Source organism: Lynx rufus, unplaced genomic scaffold (genome assembly GCF_022079265.1).
Source record: "Lynx rufus isolate CCGP_SWC_20201006 ecotype Redwood Valley unplaced genomic scaffold, mLynRuf1.p SCAF_13, whole genome shotgun sequence".
Taxonomy (NCBI): domain Eukaryota; kingdom Metazoa; phylum Chordata; class Mammalia; order Carnivora; family Felidae; genus Lynx; species Lynx rufus.
The window spans coordinates 23,761,581-23,785,424 of record NW_025814827.1 but is presented as its reverse complement, the minus strand read 5'-3'; the positions used below and the strand labels follow the sequence as shown (position 1 = coordinate 23,785,424).

The 23,844-nt window shown below is 37.6% G+C and overlaps 1 protein-coding gene across 3 annotated transcripts in view; it reads left to right on the top strand.

Annotated features, from left to right (window-relative positions):
• TMOD3 (tropomodulin 3) overlaps positions 1–23,598 on the top strand; it is an 80,017-nt gene extending 56,419 nt beyond the window's left edge. Inside the window, exons 4-11 of one of the 3 annotated variants that reach the window (XM_047075106.1) lie at positions 1,203–1,325; positions 2,782–2,871; positions 13,272–13,402; positions 15,030–15,137; positions 17,684–17,827; positions 18,774–18,918; positions 23,065–23,135; positions 23,553–23,598. In XM_047075106.1, the coding sequence (XP_046931062.1) occupies positions 1,203–1,325; positions 2,782–2,871; positions 13,272–13,402; positions 15,030–15,137; positions 17,684–17,827; positions 18,774–18,918; positions 23,065–23,099 (776 nt within the window). In that variant the 3' untranslated portion in view covers positions 23,100–23,135; positions 23,553–23,598. Of the gene's footprint in view, positions 1–1,200; positions 1,326–2,781; positions 2,872–13,271; positions 13,403–15,029; positions 15,138–17,683; positions 17,828–18,773; positions 18,919–23,064 lie in introns of all 3 variants that reach the window. The other 2 variants (XM_047075105.1, XM_047075107.1) reach the window with 2 other exon arrangements.
• The last annotated feature ends 246 nt before the right edge of the window (positions 23,599–23,844 follow it).

Sequence of the window (23,844 nt, the reverse complement as noted above, 5' to 3'; positions counted from 1 at the left end):
GATGGGCTTAGCAGAAAATAGCTGAACAGTTTTGGCCAGAGTCCTGGGAGCAGTCTATTGTGGTGGGATTCCTTATGGGTACACTAATTGATGTGTACCTTGAAGAAGTACACAACACTCACTGATTCTAAACCCACATTCTTTTGATAGAGCACTGCATAGATCCATCAGGCCACATATTCTTTCATATTTCTCTGGTAGTTTCTTTGGCACATCTGTGAATCTATGCATAGGCCTTTTCCAGATCACTTAGTAAGACTTTTCACTTGTCCTGGGAGAGAAACTGGAGGCAATCTTAGTAACTCAGGCTCTGCCATGTGAGTACATCTTATTTGATCAGCAGTTGTGTCATTATCACTTCTCATTCTCTTCATGTTTTCAATCTTGCGTTGGACATATGGTAATAAAATACTGATTTTCACATAATAGTTTCTTATCAGGTAACCCTTGTTAGTTTCCATCGAGGCTTAGATGAACAGTGACCTAAAGTTTCACAAAACCACTTAGAACATACAGGAATTTCTTTGCAATTAGATCTTGAATTTCTGGAATCAAAATTGCCTCTGCCATCCCCTAAGTGACTGTAACAGCTTGTTGCTTATGAATAAAAAAGTGGAGGGGCGCCTGGATGGCTCAGTCAGTTAAGCGTCTGACTCTTGGTTTTAGCTCAGGTCATGATCTCACAGTTTTTGATTTTGAGCCCCACGCCAGACTCTCTGCTGTCAGCACAGAACCTGCTTTGGATCTCTGTCCCCCTGTCTCTGCCCATCCTTTGCTTGTTCTGTCTCTCTTAAATAAATAAGAACTTAAAAAAATAATAATTAAAAAAAGTGGATTTTGCAGGGTCTTTTAAATCTCTCTAAAGTTTTATAGATTCTTAAAATTTATTCCTATATTCATCTTTTAGTTCGCTATTTATTTAGTAATTCATAATTACTCCAAAAAGATCCTATTTTTAATTTCACAAATAGAATTCCTCAGGTGTGTTTTTTTTTTTTCTTCATTTCAACTTGTACAGCCAAATATTGCCCTGGAAACTTATAATACATATTGAAGATGAAATGTTATTGTAATTGTTTATCTTGTTGACTTTTTCCTTCAGCTTCAATTGTACTTTTCATAATTTTTGTTAGAAGAGTAAATTTTTAATAAGTTAGTTCATAGCAGTAGTATTGGAATTAACAAACTGCTTTATTTTACAGGGAAAATATTTATCCCTAAACAGAAGCCTGTACAGACTTTCACAGAAGAAAAAGTATCTCTTGACCCAGAATTAGAAGAAGCTTTGACAAGTGCTTCTGATACAGAATTGTGTGACCTTGCAGGTATCCCTTAAAACACATTTGTGAATGAGTGTGGAGGGGAGGGGAGTACCAGCACATCCCTGTATACGTCATACAGATGCTTCCTTTGCCTAGCAAAGTGCTGTTGAATCAGTGACCACATATTTGGCTTTGTTTTGTAGACTATAAATGTGACATAAAGGATTTCAGTTTTTAAAATACTGTCAGTGGTGAACTTTTTATGTTAATGGAATGTATTGTATTATTTGACATCTTTTCCCATGTTACCATATTTGAAAGTCTTTATAAAAATCTTTCATCAGCTGGTGCTCAGCTAGAAGCTGTCCTATCTAAGCATTGAAAAAGAGTCTCCAGCATCAACTGCTGTCCCATTTTATCAGAAGACCTTGAGATGAGGGGCGTCTGGCTGGCTGAGTCGGTAGAGCATGCGACTCTTGATCTTGGGATTGTGAGTTTGAACCTCACATGGAGTGTAGAGATTACTAAAAATAAATAATAAACTTTGAAGAAAAAGAGGACCCCAAGATGAATAACCAGAAAGCATTTATACTCACCACTTTCCCATCTTTTCTGAAGTATATACGGAACACTCCAAACCACCCTGTTGTTTTCATCATTGCCAGTTTCTTATCTGGACAAGTATCTCCCCCACCAGCCTCAGCACACACCCATTTTCCTTGGTAGAAAAATATGACATATGGGGATATCTTAGCACCAACTAACCCCAAGAGCTAACATGTGTGAAAGAAGAGTGATGGTTCTTATGGAATGACCCAGGACGGGGACAATCGAAGTGTAGTCTACAGCCAGAGCAGGTGTCTTATTCCTTGGGGTGCTCAGGACTGAGGTGTTTGTAAATGGTGCTTTCATCAGGGTGGAGTGGGCTGGGGGCATACTGTAGCTTCTGCCATGTTTGTGCAAAAAGGGTATCAAAACCAAAAACCAAATTTATCTCTCCTGTCATTTTTGAGGGATGCTAGTTAATCTCACAGATGAGAGTTCAACTATACTTTTGGTATTTTACCCTTAACTAAAATATGAATGTAAATGAACATGAAAGTTAACAAATGTAAAAATAACGGTTAGGTTGAAAATCTATCTTTTGCACTGTTCCTAAAACCTTGTGCGAAGTATTAGCAGCAAACACAGATCATTTCAACATTCTCTCTTGGTTACCAAATGGAGCTAAGCATAGATTAACATTTAAGATTAGTCTGGCTCCAGTTGTAGGTCTGAATTCGGAAATGTGGGAGATCTAAATTCCAAAATGAAGAGGAAAATAAAAGAGTATTAATGAGAAAGGGATTGTAGGTGATTTTTTAATCACATTGTCTCCTTTTTTGGGCGCTGCAAAATCTGTATTTTAATTGAGTAGAAAAATGTTCAGAAAACGTTAAAATCAAATTTTTGGTTGAAAAACCAATTCTTTATGGTTAAAACTGATGGAAATAAAAACTTTCTTTTTCTGTATTTATAGCTATCCTTGGGATGCACAATTTGATAACGAATGCACAGTTATGTAATATAGTGGGAAGTAGTAATGGTGTCGACCAAGAACATTTCTCAAGTGAGTACTTGTACTATGTTGTGAATTTGAACCCTTTGTTAAATGTACTGTATTTTGTTATCTTCATGTATCAACTTCAGTATATACATACCAAATGTTACACATAAGTACTTGAAACCTAAGATTCCAGTTAGATGGTATTGACATAGAAGACTATTGAAAATAGAGTATTAAATATTCTTAATGTGTCAGCAAATGTAATAGGAACTACTCTCACCTCACTAAATAATACTAATGGGACGTGCCTGGGTGGTTCAGTCAGTTAAACATCAGACTTCGGCTCAGATCATGATCTCACGGTTCGTGAGTTCAAGCCCTGCGTCAGACTTCATGCTGACAGCTTAGAGCCTGGAGAATGCTTTGGATTCTGTGTCTCCCTCGCTCTTTGCCTCTCTCCCACTCTATCTCTCTCTCTTAAAATAATAAACACTAGAAAAAAAAATTAAAAATAAATATATAAATAATACTAGTGGTAAACACTATGAAAGCTAATCACACTTTGGCTTTTGTTGAGATTTTATTTTCAGTGTTACTGATTTTCAAGAAAACCACAACAATGTTAACAAAGAAACTATGTTATAAAAATCAGATTCAGGAGAAACCATCTGAATCTGAAACTTTTATTTTTTTATTTTTTATTATTTTTTTTAATGTTTATTTTTGAGAGACAGAGTGTGAGCAGGGGAGGGGCAGAGAGCGACAGGAAGTCACAGAATCCACAGCAGGCTCTAGGCTCTGAGCTGTCAGCACAGAGTCCAACACAGGGCTCAAACTCAACAAGCTGTGCGATCATGACCTGAGCCAAAGTCAGATGCTTAATCGACTGAGCCACCCAGGCCCCCGAATCTGAACCTTTTAATCTGTTACAGTATTAAATAGCCAAAAGCAAGGCTTTTTAAAAAATAGTTTATAGGATGCTTTAAAATGACCAAAGTAATACATATCTTTGTACCACATTTGAGCAATACCTAAGTGTATGACATAAGTAAAAATGTCACTGTTCAGGGGCTCCTGGCTCAGTCCATTAGGCATCCGACTTTGGCTCAAGACATGATCTCACACTTCATGAGTTCGAGCCCCACATCAGACTGTGTGTTGACAGCTCAGAGCCTGGAGTCTCCTTCAGATTCTGTGACTCCCTCTGTCTCTGCCCTCCCCCACTCACACTCTGTCTCGCTCTCGCTCTCACTCTTGCTCTCTCAAAAATAAACATTGAAAAAAAAAAAAGTGTCTTTGTTCATAGCCATCATGCCTTCCGCTCTCCCCACCCCTAACCTTAATTGTTAACAGTTTGGTGTATGTCTTTCTAGACTTCTATGTTTATACAAAGACATACACACACACACACACACACACACACGGTTTACATAGTCTTGTTTTTTACAAAAATGGGATCATACTGTAGATATTTCTTGGAACTTGATTTTTCTTTTTTTTTAAGTTTATTATTATTTTTTTAATTTATTATTATTTTTAATATTTATTCCTTTTGGAGAGACAGAGACAGAGCATGAGTGGGGGAGGGGCAGAGAGAGTGGAGACAGAATCTGAAGCAAGCTGCAGGCTCTGACCTGTCAGCACAGAGCCTGACATGGGGCTTGAACCCATGAACCATGAGATCACAACCTGAGCTGAAGTCAGACGCTTAACCGACTGAGCCACCCAGGCGCCCCCCTCTTAACTTAACAGTTCCCCTCCTCAACCTCTCTTCCCCTTTCTTCATGGTATCCATTTCTTTAAGAAACTGGGTTGTCATGTCAAATTTTCCACATTCTCAGTTTGACTGATTGCAACCTTGTAGTATCACTTTTTTTTTTTTTAATTTTAATCACCTGGTGCTCATCACAAGTGCAGTTCTTAATCCCCATCACCTATTTCACCCATCCCCCCCACCCACCTCTTCTCTGGTACCCTTCAGTTCTGTATAGTTGAGTCTGTTTCTTAGTTTCTCTCTCTCTTTTTCCTTTAGCTTGTTTGTTTTGTTTTTTAAATTCCATGGAGGAGTGTAATCATGTAGTATTTGTCTTTGTCTTATTGACTTACTTCACTTAGCATTATACTCTCTAGCTCCACCCAAGTCATTGCAAATGGCAAGATTTCATTCATTTTTATGGCTGAATAATATTCCATTTTATATATATATATATATATACACACACACACACACACATACATATGTACATATATATGTATATAAAAAGATGTGTGTGTATGTGTGTGTATATATATACACACACATACATATGTACATATATATGTATATAAAAGGTGTGTGTGTGTGTGTGTGTATACATATATATATATGTATATATATACATACACACACCACATCTTTTTATCCATTCATCACTTGATGGATATTTGAGCTGCCTCTATATCTTGCCTATTGTGAATAATGCTGCTATAAATATTGAGGTACATGTATCCCTTTGAATTAGTGTTTTTGTATTCTTTGAGTAAATACCCAGTAGTGCGATTGCTGGGCCGTAGAGTAGCTCTATTTTTAACTTTTTTGAGGAAACTCCATACTGTTTTCCACTGTTGCTGCACCAGTCTGCATTCCCACCAACAAAGCAAGAGGATTCCTTTTTCTCCATATCCTCACCAACACTTGTTGTTTCTCATGTTTTTGGTATTAGCCATTCTCACAGGTGTGAGGTGATATCTCATAGTATTTTTGATTTGCATTTCCCTGATTATTAGTGATGATGAGCATCTTTTCATGTGTCTGTTGGCCATCTCTATGTTTTCTTTGGAGAAATGTCTTTTCATGTCTTCTGCCCATTTTTTGATTGGATTGTTTGGGTTTAGGGTATTGAGCTCTATGAGTTCTTTATATATTTTGGATACTAACCCTTCATCAGATATGTCATTTGCAAATATCTTTTCCCATTCTATAGGTTGCCTTTTTAGTTTTGTTGATTGTTTCCTTCTCTGTGCAGGAGCTTTTTGTTTTGATATAGCCCAATAGTTTATTTTTGCTTTTGTTTCCTTTGCGTCTGGGGACCTATCTAGAAAAAGGTTGGTGTAGCCAGTGTCAGAGAAATTACTGCCAGTGCTCATTCTAGGATTTTTATGGTTTCAGTTCTCACATCTAGATCTTTAATCTGTTTTGAATTTATTTTTGCTATGTTGTAAAAAGGTGGTCCAATTTCATTCTTTTGTGTGTTTGCTGTTCAATTTTCCCAGCACCGTTTGTTGAAGAGACTTTTTCCTGTTGGATATTCTTTCTTGCTTTGTTGAAGATTAATTGACCATAAACTTAAGGGTTTATTTCTGGGTTTTCTACTGTCTTTGTTGATTTATGTGTCTATTTTTATGCCAATACATACTGTTTTGATTACTAAAGCTTTGTAATATACCTTGAAGTCTGGAATTGTGATTCCTCCAGCTTTGGTTTTCTTTTTCAAGATTGCTTTGGTTATCCTGGGTCTTTTATGGTTCCATTCATATTTTAGAATTGTTTGTTCTAGTTCTGTGAAAAATGCTCTTGGTATTTTGATAGAGATTGTATTAAAGGTGTAGATTGCTTTGGGTAGTATAGACGTTTTAGCAATATTTGTTCTTCCAATCCATGAACCTGGAATGTCTTTGCCTTTCTTTGTGTTGTCTTCACTTTCTTTCATCAGTGTTTTATAGTTTTCAGAGTACAGATCTTTTACCTCTTTGGTTAGGTTTATTCCTAGGTATCTTATTATTTTGGGTACAATTGTAAATGGGATTGTCATCTTTATCTCTCTGCTGTTTCCTTATTGGTGTGTAGAAATACAACCAATACGTTCATTATGTATCCTGTGACTTTACTGAATTTGTTTATCAGTTCTAGCAATTTTTTGGTGGAGTCTTTTGGGTTTTCTAAATAAAGTGTCCTGTCGTCTGAAAATAGTGAAAGTTATACTTCTTCCTTGTGATTTGGTTGCCTTTTATTTCTTTTTGTTGTCTGATTGCTGTGGTTAGGACCTGCAGCACTCTGTTGAATAAAAATGGTGAGAGTGAGGGGTGCCTGGGTGGCTCACTTGGTTAAGCTTTCAACTCTTGGTTTTGGCTCAGGTCATGATCTCACGGTTCATGAGTTCAATCCCTGCATCTGTCTCTGTGCTGGCAGCACAGAGCCTGCTTGGCATGCTCTGTCTCCTTCTCACTGTCCCTTCCCTGCTCGCATTCTCTCTCTCAAAAACGAATGAACTTAAAAAAAAAGAAAGGTAAAATGATGAGAATGGACATCCTTGTCTTGTTCCTGACCTTAGTGGAAAAGCTCTCAGTTTTTCCTCATTGAAGATGTTAGCTGTGGGTTTTTCATCAATGGCCTTTGTTATGTTGAGGTATATTCCCTGTAAACTTACTTTGTTGAGGGTTTTTATCATGAATGGATGTTGTACTTTGTCAAATGCTTTTTCTGTGTCTGTTGAAATGAACATATGCTTCTTATCCTTTCTCTTATTGATACATCACATTGTATCACATTGATTTGTGAATATTGAACCACCCAACAACCCAGGAATAAGTTCACTTGATCATGGTGAATGATTTTTTTAGTGTATTGTAGGATTCAGTTTGCTAGTATTTTGCTGAGGATTTTTGCATCTATGTTCATCAGAGATTTGAACTACAGTTCTCTTTTTTTGTGGTGTCTTTATCTGACTTGGGTATCTGGGTAATGCTGGCCTCAGAACAAATGTGGAAGTGTTCCTTTTCTATATTTTGGAATGGTTTAAAAAGAATAGGTATTAATTCTTCAAATGTTTGGTAAAATTGACATGTGAGGCCATCTGGTCCTGGACTTTTATTTCTTGGAGTTTTTTGATTACTGACTTAATTTCTTTGCTGATAATCACTGTGTTCAAATATTTCCATTTTTAACAGTTTCAGTTTTGGTAATTTATATATGTTGACGAGTATATCCATTTCTTCTAGGTTGTCCAGTTTGTTGGCTTAAATAGTTGGCTTAAATAGTTTTTCATAATAATCTGTTATAGCTGTTTGTATTTCTGTAGTGTTTGTTATTTCTTCTCTCTCATTTGTGATTTTATTTGTGTCTTTTCTCTTTTTTTTTCTTGATAATTCTGGCTAGAAGTTTATCAGGGTTTTTTTGTTTGTTTTTTTGTTGTTGTTTTTTGTTTTTTTTTTCCCCAAGGAAGCAGTTCCTGGTTTTATTGATCTGTTGTATTGTGGGGTTTTTTTGTTTGTTTTTATATCATTTATTCTTGCTCTTAACATTATGATTTCCTTCCTTCTGCTGGTTTTAGGTTTTGTTTGTTCTTTTTCTAGCTTCTTTAGGTGTAAGGTTAGGTTGTTTGAGATTTTTCTTATTTCTTGTAGTAGGCCTGTATTGCTAGAAACTTCCCTCTTAGAACCAATTTTGCTGCATTGCAAAGGCTTTGAACCCTTGTATTTTCATTTTCATTTGTTTCCATGCACTTTTTAATTTCATATTTTATTTCCTGGTTGACCCATTCATTGTTTGGTAGCATGTTATTTACCTCCATGTGTCTATGGTCTTTCCAGATTTTGTCTTGTGGTTGATTACTAGTTTCCTAGTGTTGTGGTCAGAAAAGATGCATGGTATGACTTCAGTCTTTTTTAATTTGTTGAGGCTTGTTTTGTGGCCTACTATATGATCTGTTCTGCAGAATGTTCTATGTGCACTTGAAAAGAACGTGTATTCTACTGTTTTAGGATAGAATGTTCTGAATAATCTGTCTGGTCCAGACAAATCAATTGTTTTCTTGATGATTGTCTGTTTAGATGATCTGTCCATTGATGTAAGTGGGGTGTTAAAGTCCCCTACTATGGTTGCATGATTACTGATTAGTTCCCTTATGTTTGTTAATAACTATTTTATGTATATGGGTGCTTCCATTTTGGGTGCATAAATATTTACAATTGTCCTATCTTGTTGGATTATTCCCTTTATTATTATATAGTGTCCTTCTTTGTCTCTTGTTACAGTCTTTGTTTTAAAGTCTATTTTGTCCAATATTAGCACTGCTACTCCAGCTTTCTTTTATCATCCATTTGCATGATCGATGGTTCTCCATCCCCTCACTTTGAATCTGCAGGTGTCATTAAGTCTAGAATTATTCTCTTATAAGCAGCATATAGATGGGTCTTGTTTTTTTAATCCATGCTGTTATCCTGTGTCTTTTGATTGGAGCATTTAGTACATTTACAATCAAAGTAATTATAGGTACATATTTATTACCATTTTCTTACTTGTTTTGTGGTTGTTTCTGCAGATTTTCTCTGATCTTTTCTTTCATGGTTTGTTGGCTTTCTTTAGTGATATATTTGGATTTCTTTGTCTTTACTCTTTGCATATCTATTAGTTTGGTTTTTTTTTTTTAGTTTATTTACTTTGCAAGACAGAGGGAGAGAAAATTTCAAGCAGGCTCCATGCTGTCAATGTGGAGCCTGATGCAGAACTCAACCCACAAACCATGAGATTATGACCTGAGCTGAAATCAAGAATTGGACACTTAACAAACTGTGCCACCCAGACACCCCAGTTTGTAGTTTCTGATTTCTGGTTATCATTAGGTTTGTATATAATGTCTTCTGCATATAGCAGTTTATATTAAGCTGGTAGTGAAGTTTGAACCCATTCTTCTGTCTTCCCCATGTTTTATGTATATGGTATCGTATTTTATATCCTTTTACTTTGTGAATTCCTTGACTCATTTTTTACAGAAATCTTCATTTTTACTGCTTCTGTGTTTCCTACCTTCATATTGTCACTTTTGGTCTTTCTTTTCCACTCAAAGAGCCCCCTTTAATATATCTTGCTGGGAAGGTTTAGTGGTCATGAACTCCTTTAAGTGTTTGTCTGGGAAACTTTATTTCTCCTATTCTTAACATTTTTTAATATATTTATTTTTGAGAGAGAGAGAGAGCGCACAAGCTGGGAAGGGGCAGAGAGAGAGGGAGACAGAGGATCTGACATGGGCTCCACACTGTCAGCACAGATCATAATGTGGGGCTTCAACTCACGAACCACGAGATCACCACCTGTGCCAAAATAACGGTTGGACGCTTAACCAACTAAGCCACCCAGGCACCCCTCTCCTTGTATTCTGAATGATAGCCTTGCTGGATTGAGTATTCTTGGCTACAGGTTTTTCCCATTCAGTACTTTGAATATATCATGGCACTCCCTTCTGGCTTGGATAGTTTCTGCTGAAAAATTCTGATAGCCTTATCGGGTTTCTTTTGTATTGTAACTGTCTTCTTTTGTCTTGCTGTTTTTAATGGTTTTTCTTTATCACTATTTTTTTCCATTTTAATTACAATGTGTCTTGGTGTGGAAATTCTTTGGTGATTTTGTTGAGGGATCTCAGTTCCTCCTGATGTGGATATGTGTTTCCTTCTCCATATTAGGGAAGTTTTCAGCTATCATTTCTTCAGATAAATTCTCTGCCTCTTTTTCTCTCTTCTACTTCTGGGACTCCTATAATATGAATGTTACTATGTTTGATGGAGTCACTGCATTCCCTACATCTATTTTCGTTTTGCATAAGCATAATTATTTTTTCTTTCTTTTGTTCAGTTTGATTACTCTCCATTACTTTGTCTTCTAGGTCATTAATTCATTCCTCTGCTTCTTCCATCCTGTTCTTTCCTTCAGGCCTGTCTTTCATTTCTTTTTTTGAGCCCTTTATCTCTGGTGTGTTATTCCCTTTCTCTGTGGTAATGGTCTCACTGATGTCCTCCACTGTTTTCTCAAACCCAGTGAGTATTATGGTCATTACTTTAAAGTCTCCATCAGACATGTTACTTGTATCTGTTTTGGTTAGATCTCTGGCCATGTTCTTGCCCTGTTCTTTCATTTGGGACAGATTCCTCTGTCTTCTCATTTTGTCTAAGTGTCTCTGCCTGTTTCTCTGTATTAGGAAAGTCAGCTGTGTGTCCTTTTCTTAAGGGTAATGGTTTTATGAAGAGGTCCATGAATGCTGCTTCTCTGGGACACAATCTGAGATGAGGCAACTAACCTCCCCACTGTATGTCCCAGGCGCTCTTCAGATTGTTGTTTCCACGCTGTATGTCCACAGGCTGTTCGCCTGTCTTCTCTCCAGCAGCCTCAATATCCTCCGAGGTCTCCCACAGCCAAGCACACTGACCTTTAAAACTCCAGGCCTTAAGCCCCACTGGTTGCAAGAACTCATGAAATTCGGGCCCACTCACCTTCCAAGCCAGTTGCTTGTGGGACCCATTTATCCTGTGCTCCTTCCTGAGTGCTAGTCTGCCTCTCATCCTTCTCCCTGATTACAGCTCCCTCCCTACCACAGAGGCCACAAATCCATTTCTCTCCCCAACTGTGTCTTCACCCTTCCTACCTTCTTCAGTCTGCCTCTTTTCTACCTTTACTTGTGATTTGTTCTGCTAGTCTTCAGGTTGATTTCTGGGGTATTTAGGATGATCTGAGAGTTACCCAATTGTACTTATTGGATGAGGCGAACCTAGGGTCCTCCTACTCCATCACCATCTTCCCCTTGTGGTATCATTTTACATATTTCTCTGTCTTCTATGTTTCTGAAAACTATTATTTTCTAGAGGCGTATGTGCAGCTTTTTGGTTTTTGTTTTTTGGGGCAAGAGTGCTTCCTAAGTGGTAATTGAATCGTATATCAAGTCTGGTCATTCCTCTTTGGGGAATGTGCCAAAAGTCATCATTGTGTTCACATGTTAGCAGCCTGATCCATCCCTTTTTAAAAAATTTTTAAGTAGGCTCCACACCCAGTGTGGAACCCAGCATGGGGCTTGAATTCACAACCCTGAGATCAGGACCTGAGTTGAGATCAAGGTCGGATGCTTAACCAACTGAGCCACTCAGGTGCCTCCTGATCCATCCATTTTAAAGTCTCCCATGAGCCTTTCTTAATAGTTTCAGCATTCCATTTATTGGATCCATTACTTTATTCAGAAGTAAAGCTTTTTAAACACATACATTCTGTGGAATTAAGAAAGAAATATTTTGGTTTTATAAAGTTTAGAATTGAGATAGAACTTAATTTTCTTTATGGTAAGAAATCTTTTTTCTCCAGCCCCCTTGATCTATAGTCTTGGAGAAGATTACCTTGCTGAACTTATGTGAGAGGGAGCCCATTCTGTCCTTTTAGCAGAGCTCTGATAGGAAGCTGGTCCTTGTATTGAACCATATTCTGCCTCCTGGCAACCTACACCTGTTCTAACCCAGCCTTTCAGAACAACTTGAAATTCTCTCTTCTCCTTCTACAGGATAAATGTGAAAACAATGTGCATACTTCCTTTTAATATATATGTCTAGTCTAGATACACCCAGATGTTTCAACTCTCCTCAGGAAAATAATTTTCAGACCATCATCTAAGTTGATCTCCTCAGGATGCTATGTGTATATGTGTGTGGTATTTTGAAAGAAGAAGGGAATTTATTCAGTATACTTTGTCTTAAGATGAGTTTTGCTACCAAAAGCTAGAGGAAGGCAGAAAGGAAGAACTAAGCCAGACAGTGACCTTGTCAATCTTTCTATGTCATTTGACTCTTTGTGAATCTGATGCTGTAGGTTTTCTCCCCAGAAAATTTATCCATAGAAGTTTGCCTGTTACACGTGTTCATAGACCTTTACACACACATCAAAGTGCACTTAGATCTCATTAGAAGATTCAAGGCTTTTATGTCCTCTTTCAACTTTGCATAGTTGTATTTTGGCTATGTGCGTGGGTATAGTATACATGATGAAGGATTGGGGGATAGAAGTGAAGGAGGGCAGTAATTTGGGGGATTTCTGTCTCAGTAGCTCTTCTATATACCGTTGCTTCTCTGTCTCCCCATTCCCTGTTCCTGCTCGTCCTCCCCCTTTCCCCAGGTGTAGTACTCCCCATAAGAGAAAGAGGTCATGGGGCGCCTGGGTGGCGCAGTCGGTTAAGCGTCCGACTTCAGCCAGGTCACGATCTCGCGGTCCGTGGGTTCGAGCCCCGCGTCAGGCTCTGGGCTGATGGCTCGGAGCCTGGAGCCTGTTTCCGATTCTGTGTCTCCCTCTCTCTCTGCCCCTCCCCCGTTCATGTTCTGTCTCTCTCTGTCCCAAAAATAAATAAAAAGTTGAAAAAAAAAAGAGAAAGAGATCATGTATCCTTCCTTCCTTTACTCTTTTCACCGAGGCTATGTTTCTTCAAGTCTGTGATTCTTACTGCTTTTACAGTAATTACTAATTAAATCTCAGAGAAAACAATACAAGAGGATAACATTTTATTTGAGTGCTTTAAATATGTGTCAACACATAACGGATCATTTAGAAATTGTGGGGGGACCTTTCTGGTTAGTTCTATTGAACGTGCATGTATGTATGTGTGTGTGATCAAGTTCATATATGAATTCACTGTAATAGTATCAGCCAATAAGACACTTACTCTTTTCATTTATTACTACAGATGTGGTGAAAGGTGAAAAGATTCTTCCAGTATTTGATGAGCCACCAAATCCAACCAATGTTGAAGAGACTTTAAAGAGAATTAAAGAAAATGATGTTCGTCTTGTTGAAGTCAATTTGAATAATATAAAGGTAGGTATGCTAAGCAACTAATAAAGTTTTTAATTGCTTTGAGTCAGCTGTAGGATGAGAGTTTGGGCAGTTTTGATATAGTGTAATTCTTTCTACTTAAAGGTAAAGTTTTTGGTCCTAACAGTATGCTTAGATTCCTAGAGCTTAAGGTGTAATATTTTTCTGACTTGCTTTTTAAAGAGTAGCATGTAAACCTGTAAACCCTACAGACTGTCAGCATAAATCTCTCTGGCTCTCAGAGTAAAAAGAGTTTTTTAGTCTTTTGGGTTCTTTTTTTTTTTTTTTTTTTAATCAGGTTTCTTGAGGTATAATTGATATATAGTGAAACTCTCGCTATTTCATGTACAGGTCCAGTGAGTTTGACAAATACATAAGTTGTAAGATCACCACCACCACAGATGTAGAACATGTTACTCCCCTTTGTCATCATTTTCTGCCCCCAGCTCTAGCCCCTGACAGCAACTGATATGTTTTCTTTCCCTATCATTTTGCCTCCTCCAGAATGCATTACAAATGAAATCATATAGTATGTAGTCTTTTGAGTCTGGCTTCTTTCACTTAGCATAATGCATTTGAGATTCATCTCTGTGATTGGATGTATCAGTTTGTTGAGCAGTATTCTGTTGTGTGGATGTGCTGCAGTTTGTTTATCCATTCACCAGTTGATAGACCTGTGGATTCTCTCTGGTTTGGGATGATTATAATAAAGCCATTAAATACATAATGAACATGCGAACATGTCTTGAGTAGACACCTAGAAGTAGGCTTTCTGGGATCTTACTGAGTTGTTAAAAATGTAGCTCTTCCTTGGAGTAAAGGAGAAATGAGGTAGGAGGGCCTAGGGATAATTGAATTAAATTTATGAAGAGTAAATTCAAATTATCTCTAGAGTAATGGTCATTGTATAAGAGCTACATTAAGAATTCCTTTTTATTTTATTATTTTTTTAATTCCTCGTTTTATGTCTTTTGAGGGCTGTGGGAGCATCTGGTAATTATAAGAAGCTAGAGAATAAGACCTTTCTATTCCTTTAGCAGCTATTCCTTCCTCTGAGCAAAAAAAGGAAAGCCTTGGAAAAAGCTAACATTTCTAGTTGATCACTAATTTTAATTTAAAAAAAATCCTCACATTCTAAATCAACAGTAATGGTCAAAAAATAACCAGGCTACAGGGAATTGTAGTCTTGGTACTAAAGGGAGAAATTAGTGCCTTCTAGAAGTCTATCTTTCCACATTTCAGGTAGTGTAAGATTAATCTCACTTAATGCCTTGTAGCTTAAACTAAGTGACCTCTGTCTCTCTCTCTGTAGAAAAGTGGATCCATTTTGAATACTAAGGTGTTGACTTCCTATAATCCAAATAGTTAAGTGTAGAATAATGGAAATTTCTTGAAATGCTAGAGAAATAATGATATATACTCTGCTCTAGATCAACCGTTTGTGCAGATGTACCATAAGAGAGAAATCACATAGATATGAAGGAGGTTGTTTGTTTTCATTTGTAGACTAAATGCTATGTGTATATAATTTGAGTACATTTAACTTAAAAAAAAAAGTACAAATATATTTGATTAATAGACTGAATTTCTTGAAAACTAAAATGTAATATTTCACATATTGTCTTTCAAGAATATTCCAATTCCAACTCTAAAAGATTTTGCAAAAGCTTTGGAAACCAACACACATGTGAAATATTTCAGTCTTGCAGCCACCCGGAGCAATGACCCTGTTGCTGCTGTAAGTAAGCTACTATTGATAATATTGAAATGATGGCTATATACAGGCGTATGTTACAGAGATGGCTAAACTGATTTTATGAACATGACTTACTCTTTTTTCAGTTGATATTTAGCTATTAAGCAGTACATAATCTATTTTATGCATTTGTTCCTGTATTTCTTTTCTTTTTTTTAAATAATTTGATTTATTTAATTTCATTTTTTATTTTTTAAAGTTTACATCCAAATTAGTTAGCATATGGTGCAACAATGATTTCAGGAATAGACTCCTTAGTGCCCCTTATCCATTTAGCCCATCCCTCCATCTCACAACTCCTCCAGTGACCCTCAGTTTGTTCTCCATATTTATGAGTCTCTTTTTTGTCCCCTTCCCTGTTTTTATATTATTTTTGTTTCCCTTCCCTTATGTTCATCTGTTTTGTCTCTTAAAGTCCTCATATGAGTGAAGTCATATGATTTTTGTCATTCTCTAATTTCACTTAGCATAGTACGCTCCAGTTCCATCCATGTAGTTGCAAATGGCAAGATTTCATTCTTATTGATTGCCGAGTAACACTCCAAAGAAAATGTGGTATCTTCTTTATCCATTCATCCATCGATGGACATTTGGGCTCTTTCCATACTTTGGCTATTGTTGATAGTGCTGCTATAAACATGGGGGTGCATGTGTCCCTTTGAAACAGCACACCTGTATCCCGTGGATAAATGCCTAGTAGTGCAATTGCTGGGTCGTAGGGTAGTTGTATTTTTATTTTTTGAGTAACCTCCATACTGTTTTCCAGAGTGGCTGCACCAGCTTGCATTCCCACCTGTATTTCTTTTCTATAATTTTTCAATTTTATTTTATTTTTTATTCTTAGAGTGCAAACAGGCAAGCGGGGGGGAGAGAGAGAGAGAGAAAGAGAGAGAATCTTAAGCAGGCTCCATGCTCAGTACAGAGCCCAACATGGTGCTCCATCCCACGACCCTGGGATCATGACCTGAGCTGAAATCAAGAGTCAGATGCTCAACCAACTAAGTCACCCAGCCGCCCCAATTTTCTATAATTTTTAAAAACATAAATGAAGTCATGCAATATATGCTGTTTTGCAACTTAATTTTTCACTCAACAGTATATCTTAGAGATCTTTTCATATCACTGCATAAAGTTCTAGACCTTTCTTTTGACATCTGCAGAGGATTTCATTCATGGATCTACAGTGTTGGATTTCATCAACTGCTTTCAATGTGTCTATTGAGATGATCATGTGGTTTTTGTCCTTTACTCTATTAATCTGGTATATTATATTGATGAACTTTTGCATATTAAATCAACCTTGCATTCCTGGGTTAAGGTATGAACCTTTTTCTTCACTTGGCTTTGAGGCCATCACTCCCTTTGATTCTCCTCCCTCCTCATTGAACATCCCTTCTCTGGTCCCTATGCTGGTTGCTCCTTATCTCCCCAACCTCTAAGGATTGGAATGACCCAGGGCTCAGTCCTGGGCCCTTTTCTTTTCTCTGTCTACACTCACTTTCTAGTTGATGTCACTCTGTTTCTTTGCTGTGTATTTTCTATATATGCTGCTGACTTCCAGTGTTATTATCCCCTGTTGGTGCCTCTGTCCCTAACTCCATACTCATGTCCACCTACTTACTTAGCAGTTTGCTTGGATGTCTAACAGACATCCCAAATAGTCCCAAACTGAACTCCTGACTTCCCTCCCACACATGCTCCTTTCCCACTCATTCCTGTCTCACTAAATGACAACTTCAGTCTTTCATTTGCTTAAGACAGAAAGAAGTGGAGTCATCCTTGACTTCCCTTTCTCACCACCTTAAATGTATATCCAGCCTTGTCTTCAAAATATTCCAGAATCCAACTACTTCTCACCCCTTCCTCAACTACCACCTTGGTCAGTCTTAGTCACCATCTTCTCTCACCTGGATTGTTGCAATAGTTTCCTCACTGAGCTGCCCACATCCATCTTTCCCATCTCAAAGCCAGCTTTTTTATGTAGTGTCAAAAGTGAAATAGATACCTGTCCCAAGTTCTGTCTGCCACCTCTTGCCTGTTGTTTTAACTTGCCTTTAAGTTCTGCTTATCTGTGAGCTTTTCTGGCCTTCTGCCTTAGGCATCCCTTCTGGTCTCTGCCCTGAAAAGCAATCCACAATTTATCCTCCTTTGGTGACACAGTAACCTAACTGCAGTAGGACCTAAGTAAGAAAAGTTGTTCCAAAGAGACCTCGATGAAGTTAGTCCTACCCAGAAACTGAGAGAAACTGAGAGACACAGGGGAAAGAAGCAAGGAGTAGGGTGTGAATGAACATAACAGTGTGAACAGCAGCAGAGAATATTACCAACAGTGACAAATCTAAATATTGTGACAGGGTACTTGTGAAAAGTAGATACATGTGAAGCCTGTGAGGTAGTGTGTCAAGATAAAACAACCTAACGAGAAACATCAAAGCTGTTCTGTTAATTCGTGTTATTTGTTTATAGTAGGTATAATATGTGATAGACGCTGTCAATTTTTATCTTCAAATACTTTCTTTAATTTCTAGGCTTTTGCAGATATGCTGAGAGTGAACAAAAATTTGAAGAGCTTAAATATGGAGTCCAACTTTATTACAGGAGCTGGGATTCTAGCACTGATTGATGCTTTGAGAGATAATGAAACCCTGGCAGAGCTCAAGATTGACAATCAGGTCAGTGTTCTACAGCGATAACTGGGATCTCCAGCCCACTCTGCTGTGTAGGGGCTGGGGGTTTAGGAGGCAGGTGGGAGGAAGGCTTTGGGGCAGTCTTGTGGGAAGGTGGTGGCCTGAAAGGAGATGAAGACATTTGAAGCATCCAGAATGTTAACTTAGTATTTTTAGTATGGGTTTTGAGCATATTTATAGAGTTGTGCAGCCATCACCACTAATTCCAGAACATTTTCATCACCCCTCCCACCGGCCCCTGGCAATCACTAATTCACTTTCTGTCTCTACACATTTACCTATTTTGGACAATTCATATAAATGGAATTATATAGTATATGGTCTTTTGTGTCTACTGTCTTTCACTTAGCAAAATATTCTGCAGGTTCATCCATGTTGTAATATGTATCAGTAGTTAATCTTTATGGCTGAATAATCTATTTGGGTTATTTCTACCTTTTGAACGTTAGGAATATTGATACGAACATTCGTATACAGGTTTTTATATGAACATGGGTTTTCATTTCTCATGGACATATACCTAGGTGTGGAATTGCGAGGTCAAGTGGTAACTCTGTGTTTAACTTTCTGAGGAATGGCCATGTTGTTTTCCACAGCGACTGCACCATTTTACATTTGTGCCAGCATGTGTGAGGTTCCCAGTTTTTCCACATTCTTGCCAACACTGGTTATTGTCTTTTTGATTATAGTCATCCTGTAATAATGGGTATGAAGTGGTATCTTGTTTTGGTAATCTTCATTTTTTGATGTCTGTATGATCATATACTGAACTTAAAGATTTGTTTATCTTATTTATGTATATTGTAAGAATTGGGAAAACTTAAAAAGACCAACAGAATCAGCATGTACCTGAATATCTTAGTCTTGATTTACCTCGAAAAATATTTTAAATTAGTTTATTAATACTGTTCTTTATTTTTAATTATTCCAGAGGCAGCAGTTGGGGACAGCTGTGGAATTGGAAATCGCCAACATGCTTGAGGAAAATACAAATATCCTTAAATTTGGTTATCAGTTTACACAGCAGGGACCCCGAACCAGGGCAGCTAATGCTATAACAAAAAACAATGACTTAGGTAAGACATATGCATTTCAAATCAAATTTCTGAATTATATCATTAAGCTACTGTATTAGAGGAACATTTTTTTACTTTAAAAAAAAATGTTAACACAGATTACTTGGCCTTTGTTTTTTAAATCTGCACAAATTACTTGGCCTTTGTTTTTTAAATCTGCACAAGCCTTTTTATATTGATTGAAGTAGAGTTCAGTTTAAGCGCAGTTGTAGTGATTATTGGGTTAGTGGGTCTGCTTACAAATATTTCACAGCTTTAAGTGAACGGTTTTCTACGAGAAACATAATAAGTGCTACCTGTAACAAATATTTTGTTCTCTGTTACAAGCCACCTCCTGATTAAAGATTTCAACATGACAGGAAAGTTTTTTGCCCTTTTTATCAAACAGGCCTAGACAGAAATCCAGTTTTACATGATAAAATATGGAGTAATTCTAGTTTTGATACAAGTTTTATAGTGTGTGGCACACAAGTGTTGGCTGTCCTTACCAGTCTCCCTGACACAGCCATTACCGGGCAGGTTGTCCTCTCGCAGTGCACATCAGTCAACGTCAGACGTTGCTCTTTTTTTTTTCCTGGTTCCCACTGAAATACTGCTGAGGCTTGTGCTTCTGTTTGATGCAAGTGTTCTGGCCAAGGCTGAATTAAAGAATATGATGCTTATAATTTTGTTTCTACATGTTTCCAAAAATTGAACCTTTTGTGTTTGTCACTGAAAGATTTTTTAAAGAGGTACTTAGACAAGAGATAAAATAACATTTCCTAAACCAAATAGCACTTCAAAGTGAGGCAGTTCTTTTAAGCTTCAACCATATTTGAGTTTGCATTCTTTAAATGCAGAAAATGTTACAGCCTCCTTCCCTCAACCCAAATTACTTTGAAGAGTATTAGTCCAAACCCTTTCTGTCCTTCAATGACTTAGTTTCCCATAGAAGATTTTAGCCTCTTGCATTTTAGGAAATTGGTGTGTTTGGTATACTGTTGATTCTCAGTGTAATTTGCAAAGTCACACTAATTACATCAAGAATCAACAATATACCGGGGCGCCTGGGTGGCGCAGTCGGTTAAGCGTCCAACTTCAGCCAGGTCACGATCTCGCAGTCCGGGAGTTCGAGCCCCGCGTCAGGCTCTGGGCGGATGGCTCGGAGCCTGGAGCCTGTTTCCGATTCTGTGTCTCCCTCTCTCTCTGCCCCTCCCCCGTTCATGCTCTGTCTCTCTCTGTCCCAAAAATAAATAAAAACGTTGAAAAAAAATTAATAAAAAAAAAAGAATCAACAATATACCAAAAGATGAGAGAACACATAAAAACTATTTCCTAGGCTGCTTTCAGTTGACATTGTGCACCAAAAGATGAGAGAACACATAAAAACTATTTCCTAGGCTGCTTTCAGTTGACATTGTGCAGGTGAGTAGGTGCCGGGGGCCACGTGTAATAGAGATGAGGAGGTCATGTTGAAGGTGTGGTCTGACGTGAAGCAGAACTGAGAGAAAGCAGACAGCTTTGTGTTGGTAGCTCTCTAGACCCCCACCTCATGCTGTTGCATTCTGATCCAAGCCAGATTTTTAGACATGAAATGAGAATAAGGACATTCCTGGAGTGGGGGAATTGCACGGATAAAAACCCAGATTTGGGATCAAGCGAGTTATTTACATACTGAGGACAGCTTGTAGAGTTTGAAAACTGACTCTCGTTGCAGGATGCTGCCTTGAGAATAATTCAATAAGTACTTGCTGCTTAAAGCTAACAGAATAAAAAAGTGATGTCAGCAGATTAAGAGGGAATGCTAGTAGAAGGCACTAAAATTACATGGGAAGAAACTTCATTTCTTTGGATTTTTTGTGGGAGGCATTTGAGAGCCATTATAGGCCACCAAATACATGATTAAAATGATACTTCAAAAAATAACTATTTACTCTTCCAGAGATAGGATATGAGGTTAGAACTTATTTGCAATTGATGGATCATAGAGTATTGAGAACCTGTATTAGTGGAGTAGGTTTTGGAAAGAAATTGCCAAAGAATTGTTAATAGGGCCAAATTTATAAGCCTCTTGTCTAGAGGCTGAGCCGAGGATCTGCTTGTAACAAGTAGGCGCCAAGGAAGAGTCGGAAATGGCTCTTGGGCCCATCTTGCACTTTATGTGCTCCTAGCACCCGCAGCTTTTTTTTAGAGCCCTGCGTTGATTGCTGCCCACAGATCAAGGCTGCCAGCATAAAGACATGTGCTCTGATATGCAATCTAATTATGTAGCCACCAGAAAGAGATGCCAAAGAACAAAACTTGAAACATACACACAATCTCTTGGGCATATTGTTTTTCTTCATCTTGCAAATCGGGCTGTATCAGATCTTTAGTGTTGATTTTAATAATCTTTTCTTCTCATTATTTTCTGTTCATCCAAATACTCTTACCTGCTCCCATCTCTCCAGCTAAGAAGTGTCCTAGCTGTAGCAGCAAAGAGATTATATGGTATATGTTGCAATATATGATTGAACTTTGAGTCTCCTATTACTGTCCTTACACTAGCTAACCACATAATTAATTTTCTTCCTTTCTTGTTTGCTCCACTTTGTCTTAGATCTTGTTTACAACATCTATTTTTTAATAACATGCATTTTATTTTATTTTACATTATTTTGAGAGAGAGCAAGCATGTGAGTGGGTGGGGGGAGGGGCAGAGAGAGAGAATCTGAAGCAGGCTCCACACTCATCAAGGAGCCACATACAGGGCTTGATCCCATGATCTGGGGATCATGACCTGAGTCAAATTCAAGAGTCAGATGCTCAACCAACTGGGTAACCCAAGAGCCCCTATAACATGCATTTTAACATCATGAATGGTCTGCCAATAACATCCAAACCCTGCTGCAATTCAAATTTTTCTTGGAAATGTTCTACCCTAAAGAGTTAATCTGATTTACCTTTCAATATTTCTGTTTTTCAGAGATATATATATATGAATTAGGTTTGTATTTGAGGACTCAAGTCTCTATTTGATTTTTTCCCTTAGTATTTCAGTAAACACAGGAAACCTGCTTTTCATTAACATGAACTAAAATTAGAGCCCGGGGTGTACTTAATTATTTAAGTATAAAAATGTTCATGGGAACTTGATACTTTTTATTTTATCTCCTGGTTTTTACTTTCTAGCTAGCACCCAGCCAGTAGCTAGACAAGCTTTTATGCACATCACTTGCATGTCTGCCTGAGGACTCTTATCCTACTGTTACTGAGTACAGCCTAATGGTTTGGGGTCATCAGTCTGTGAAGAGGCTGGGAACTCCTGAGATATATGCGCCTTTCTGTACACCATCCACTGAATTAGTTGACCACTTTGGTGGCCAAAGTTTATTATGGTACCCTCATGTGACCTTATACCACATTACCAGGATCTGAGACTTTCATTACTTTGTATTTGTTGTTTTGTCAGAGCCTGGTTCATTTTGTAGGAGACCCTAGAAAGAAAATTTGGGAAATAGTAGCAAGTCATTTACCTTTAAAATGACAAAAATGTTTGGGGCACCTTGATGGCTAGTTGGTTAAGGCATCCAACTCTTGATCTCAACTCAGGTCATGATCTCATGGTTTGGGAGTTCGAGCCCCTCATTGGGCTCTGTGCTAATGGTGCGGAGCCTGCTTGGGATTCTGTCTCTCCTTCTCTCTGCCCTTCCTCTGCTTGTGCTCTCTCTCTAAATAAACAAACAACTTAAAAAAAATGTTTTTGGTATATTCTTTCACAAACTAAGGAGATACATTGTAATGCCTAATCAGGAGAGCATGCAAATATTTGTTGCTTTTAATACTTTCTAATCCCAGCTTCCTGAATGTCATTTCAAAATTCAACACAGTAATTTATAATTCATCGTTTTAACAGAGGTGTCAATTTTTTTAAATAACAAATGGGTGCAATGACTTAAAGGTGATTGATGACCATGATTTTAGATTTCTGATGCTACTGTGTAAGCACAGGGGAGCTGAGGACACGTCTTTGTTCTCATTTTGAAGCCCCTCAGTGCTTAACAAGTAAATGGACGTTACATGTCAGTACAACTATAACTGGAATCTGCAGCAGCTTGTTTGTTACAAGCAAGTTAACCCTGTACAAAGTAACAGGGATTTCTAACATCCTCTCTTTTTTTCTCACAGTTCGCAAAAGACGAGTTGAAGGAGACCACCAGTAAATCCACCGAGATACAATCTTTGGGAGACTTTAAAAGGTCACCAAGGGCTCATGTTGGTGATGTCAGATGTAAAATTTTCCTGGATAGAAGGGAAAAGACTGGAAATCTTTTTTTTTTTTAACTACATGTATCTTTTTTCTAGTTTACATTGTTATCAGTTTCAAATTGCAAAATCAATAGTAGGTGATATTTTGTATTTTATAACATTATTTCTTTCTGCTAAAATCAGTTTTAATTTAGCTTAAATGGTTTGTAAGGAGTCATGAGTTTAAAAATGCAATTGTAAAAAAAGTTTAGGAAATCATTTACGTAGCTAGTATGAACATTTTAAGGACCGATCTTTTTTAAATCAAAAAGGGACATTACTGCCATTAGAATTGCTATTGTACCTGTTAGGTACAAGACATTCACAGCTTTCCTTACTCCATCACATGGAGCCCTTTCCTGTTTTAGAATACATGAACTTGGCAAGAGTGTGCTTTTTGCTTCTATCAAGAAAGCAAGATACCAGAGTTTTAAAACGACTCCAAATCTGGTCATCGGCTGAGAAATAAAAGCCGGTCTGTTGGGGAGAGAAAGGGGCCTTCTGCACATTCCTGGTTACCGCACTTGTCCACTGTGTCACCAACACCTGGACTTGTTTCAACAAAGTCATCAGCTTGGCCAGGTTAGTACTTTGTTAAAAAGGACAGTTATGGCTAAATTCACTATAGTTTTTTATTTCAATAATGTGGGCATTACTAAA